Source organism: Brienomyrus brachyistius, unplaced genomic scaffold, assembly GCF_023856365.1.
Source record: "Brienomyrus brachyistius isolate T26 unplaced genomic scaffold, BBRACH_0.4 scaffold85, whole genome shotgun sequence".
NCBI lineage: Eukaryota > Metazoa > Chordata > Actinopteri > Osteoglossiformes > Mormyridae > Brienomyrus > Brienomyrus brachyistius.
Window position 1 is genome coordinate 431,333 of NW_026042360.1, and position 3,940 is coordinate 435,272.

General features: G+C 53.8%; 1 protein-coding gene across 1 annotated transcript in view; it reads left to right on the forward strand.

Moving 5' to 3' along the window:
* Window positions 1-1,670: 1,670 nt before the first annotated feature.
* The window catches only part of dock10 (dedicator of cytokinesis 10), a 41,885-nt gene continuing 39,615 nt past the window's right edge, over window positions 1,671-3,940 (forward strand). The window contains 2 exon segments of the mRNA XM_049003617.1: window positions 1,671-1,749; window positions 1,751-1,855. Coding sequence (XP_048859574.1) covers window positions 1,690-1,749; window positions 1,751-1,855 — 165 coding nt within the window. The 5' untranslated portion in view covers window positions 1,671-1,689.

A 3,940-nucleotide genomic window follows, 5' to 3' on the forward strand; every position in this document is an offset into this window, starting at 1 on the left:
GCCTGGGAATCTGTAAATTCTGCCTGCCTACATGGTTGTCTTCTGTCCTGAATGTCATGCCTGCGATTTGCAGTAAGGGTTTCTCCTGCGGGGGTCGTGCCAGGGCATCGGCAGGCAGCCAGGCTCTCTGCTAAAAGGGGCGAGTTTTGAATCCACAGCCTTAATTTCACAGAAGTAATATCGTGTGTGTGTGTGTGTGTGTGTGTGTGTGTGTGTGTGTGTGTGTGTGTGTGTGTGTGTGTGTGTGTGTGTGTGTGTGTGTTTGTATAATCGGAGTGTTTGTTGTGTCTCAGGGGAGGGTTTACTCTATCCTTGTATTTCGGGATGGGGGCTGCATTTTGGGCTTTTAGGAGAAGAGGTCCGGAAACGTTTTCGATTCTGCTTTTCCGAGCGGGACGGCAGTGTGTCGACGTGCACAGAGAGAAAGTGAAAGTGAGGCAGGAGGTTTCTGAGGTGCGAACGAGAGCGTCTGTACAGAGGAAGGTGGACGGACTCCACACAGCCTCAGACTATTTACTTATTCCAGAAGTGTCTGGTTTACTTGTAGTAACACATTTCCAGAGGCTTTCTGGGATTAGGCTGCACCCAGCATCTCATGGGTTGTGAACCCATATTCTGCTGGTTAAGATATTAACATATCTGGTTCAGCGATGACCAAGTAGATTCAGGCCTCGCTGAAAGGCTTTCCCATGACTTTCAGTTCCAGCTGGACAGTCTCTCTTCACATCTGCGTCTGTGGCAAACCCTGTATCCAGCTGCACCCGATCGGAGCGAGTCGGCGGTCCTGCTCACGCGAGTCGCTTCCTGTCTGCCATTTTACTGTGCTGTTCTGGGGCTCATATACTCAGCAACAGTGGTTGAAATTGTACTTTGAGCTGGGTCCTGATTGGCTCGTAAAGCTGCGAGAAGGCGGGCCTTTGACCCAGCAGGTGGTCAGTCTGTGTGTCTGTTTTGATGCCCCCCCCCCCCCCCCCCAAAGTTTCTCTTAACCCCCCTGTGGGACCCCTTGTCCCAGGAATGGCTGATCAGGGCTATGAGATTATGCAGGTTATGGAATGGAGGCAGTACAGGGATCCTAGACCATGTCTGTGAGTAGGCTTTTCCTTTCTAGAACAGTCTCTAACTTAAGTCCCCTCCTTTTTGGAACAGTTTGCTGTTCAGTCCTATTGCAGTCAGGAGGGAGGGGGAGAGAGAGAGAGAGAGAGAGAGAGAGAGAGAGAGAGGGAGGGTAGGCTTAATGACACCACCCAGGATGGGGGGAGCAGCTACTGGGAATGGCAGAGGGAACAGGAGGTCTTCCTGCTGGCTACACACATCCTACTGGTCAGAAACACTTCCATTTTCCGAAAGCCGAATCACTGTTTATAGTCGTGCGACTGCCTGCCAAAACGAGGATGGGAGGGAGAGTGTGTGTGGCTCTCTGTGTTTTTTGTTTTTTTTGTTGTTGTTTTTTTGTCAGCTGATGCCAAATGTGGGCTCTGATTGGAGGACGCAGCTGTGTGCAGCTGCACTTTAGGCAGAGTCGTGTGAGACAAGGATCCCAGTGTCGGCCGAGCAGCGGCAGCGGTGGTAGCGGAGTTTAGCCTAGCCTAGCCAGGCGGGCAGTGAGCGAGAAAGGCGGGGGGGGGGGGGAGCTGGCCGCAGGGGAGGGGAGGGGGCTGGGGGGGGTCTGCGTGTGGGACGAGGACCATGGGCTGCACCGCCAGCATCGTGCTCCTGCGTGCCCTGCACTCCGTGGTGCGGAGGAACTTGCGTCCACATCTGTCCCCGCTGGCAGGAGCGACTGTCCCAGGAGGCTGTGCAGCTGGAGGAGGAAGGGAGCCGGTCTGTGGTGCCCCGCACCGCCATCCTCACGGTAAAGCGGGGGCACGGCCTGGCTGGCCTGGGGGCTCCTGCCTTCTTAGCACCTTTGTCTGCCATGTCTGCATGTTCATATAAACCAATAAGAATAAGTAGCAATCGTAGGATAAATGTGGGGCGTTAGCGGGGGGCGGGTCGGGCTCCTGGCATGAAGCCGTAAGCCTGTCCTGTCGGTGGTGGTGGGGGGGGGGGTTGTAATTTAGCCTGTGTGGGAAAAGGACGCTGTTTGTCCTGACTGGGCTGCTGAACTGGCCCGCTGGGAGTGTGCGGGGGGGGAATACGTCGGCTTTGTCTGGTTACTTTGTTGCCCCCCCCCCCCCCCTCCCAGGTTGATGCGAGCTGCGCACACACCTCAGCAGGTATGCTGCGCTCTGGGGGCGTGTGTGGGCTGAGACTAGAGACAGGGTTAGAAACTCGTCCGAAGTTAATCTGACTCTTACTGGTTTGGAAAGTGGTCTGTGGGCTGATTTTCCCAGAAGGCCGAGCTGAGATGGGTGTGTGAGGCCCGGCCTGCAGTGCAGAGACCCTTTCCGAGTCTCGTTCCCAGACGCCAGAGGACGGGGGTCTCATGCTACCCCAGACAGCCAGCTGTCTCACTGCCGGGGGGGGTTGAAATTATGCCCGTCTTATTACCATAGCAGCGCACCTGTGTGCCAGTCCCCACCCCCCCTTCTCCCGATCCCCCTCTCCTCCCATGTGTGTGGCAGGCTTGGGTCCACTTGGACCGGAGCCCTGGAAGTACCCCGCCTCCTACAGGGGCCAGGTGGACATGGCAGTGAGTGCCCCCTGTGGGAAGCTCTGATCTTGGCACACTCCTCCCCTAGTGCCTGTCCTACCCTTCACCTCTCTTTTCTCTCTCACTCTTTCCTCATTTCCCTATTCCTTTCACCCCCTCACTCATTCTCTCCCCTCTCTCCTTTCTTCCAATTCCTCACTCTGTTTCGTTCGTTCTTTATTTTCCTTCCCTCCCTGCTGCCCTTAAACATGTTTACCACTTTTCTCGTGATTTATCCTGCTCCTGGTCCGGCTGAGTCCGGGGTAAAAGGCTCCTCTGTTTCCCAGTCGCTACGGTGCTACCGCTCTGCTTTTTGTCCGCTCGCTTCCGCCGTGACAGGACAGCGAGGGCCCGGAATCCCCCCGAACCACGTCCTCCTGGCCTTCGTCCCTCTGCCAGACAAACCTGCACTACCCCTGGGGCTTTTTCTGGAATCTCCCCCAGCCAAACGGTGACTGGGTCCATCTTTTTTTTTTTTGGGCAACTCTCGTTAGACACGTCCCTGAAATCCTTGGCTTGCCAACGTCACCCCCGTCATCATTTCCTGTCCTAGACGGCTGCCAGATTGTTTTTTTTCCTTGTGTGTTTTTAATAATAAAAAAAATAGACCGTCCCATATCTGTATGGTTTTCCGACAGGACCGTAGCATGTTATTGCTGCGCCTCGGTCTGAATGGAAAATGTCAGTGGAAAAAGCAGTAAGCATTGATTTCTGGGCTAGAAGTGCCACCCCTGGGGGTGAAGCTGTTCCATCACAAAGGATTCAGCTCAAGAGTCGTGTGGTAATTAGCACAAGGAGTTGCAAAGAGTTGAATCAGGCGTGTTAAATGAGGGGAAACCCAAAAATGTGCAGCGTTCTGGCCCCCCCAGGTTTGTCACCCAGAGTGAAAATATAGCCTGGCCTGTCCCAGTGAGGCTCTTTTTTTCAGAGCTGTAACGCCACCCGGCTTCCCAGTCAACGTGCCGGAGATACCCGGGCAGCTGCCCCTGGTAATGGGTCAGGGCCAAGGCTGTGCGATTAATCGCTTTTAATCGCGATCTTGATTCATAGCCTGGTATTGGCAAATGATGGGTCTGCCTTACACCACGTGGTAGGAAGAGGGCAGAAAAGCTGCTGTTGTAATAAAGAGCAGGCAAGGTTTGAGCTTGTTTAGCATTTCCAAATCATGCTAATTTGGAAATGAGTTATTTTTGTAAAAACAGCGGTGTGTCCTTCCTGTATTGCAAAGCTGATGTTACAGGCCTGTTTCTGTATAAATCATATGTCAGTAGTGCACCGATGTAGAAATATTGACCGATATGTTTA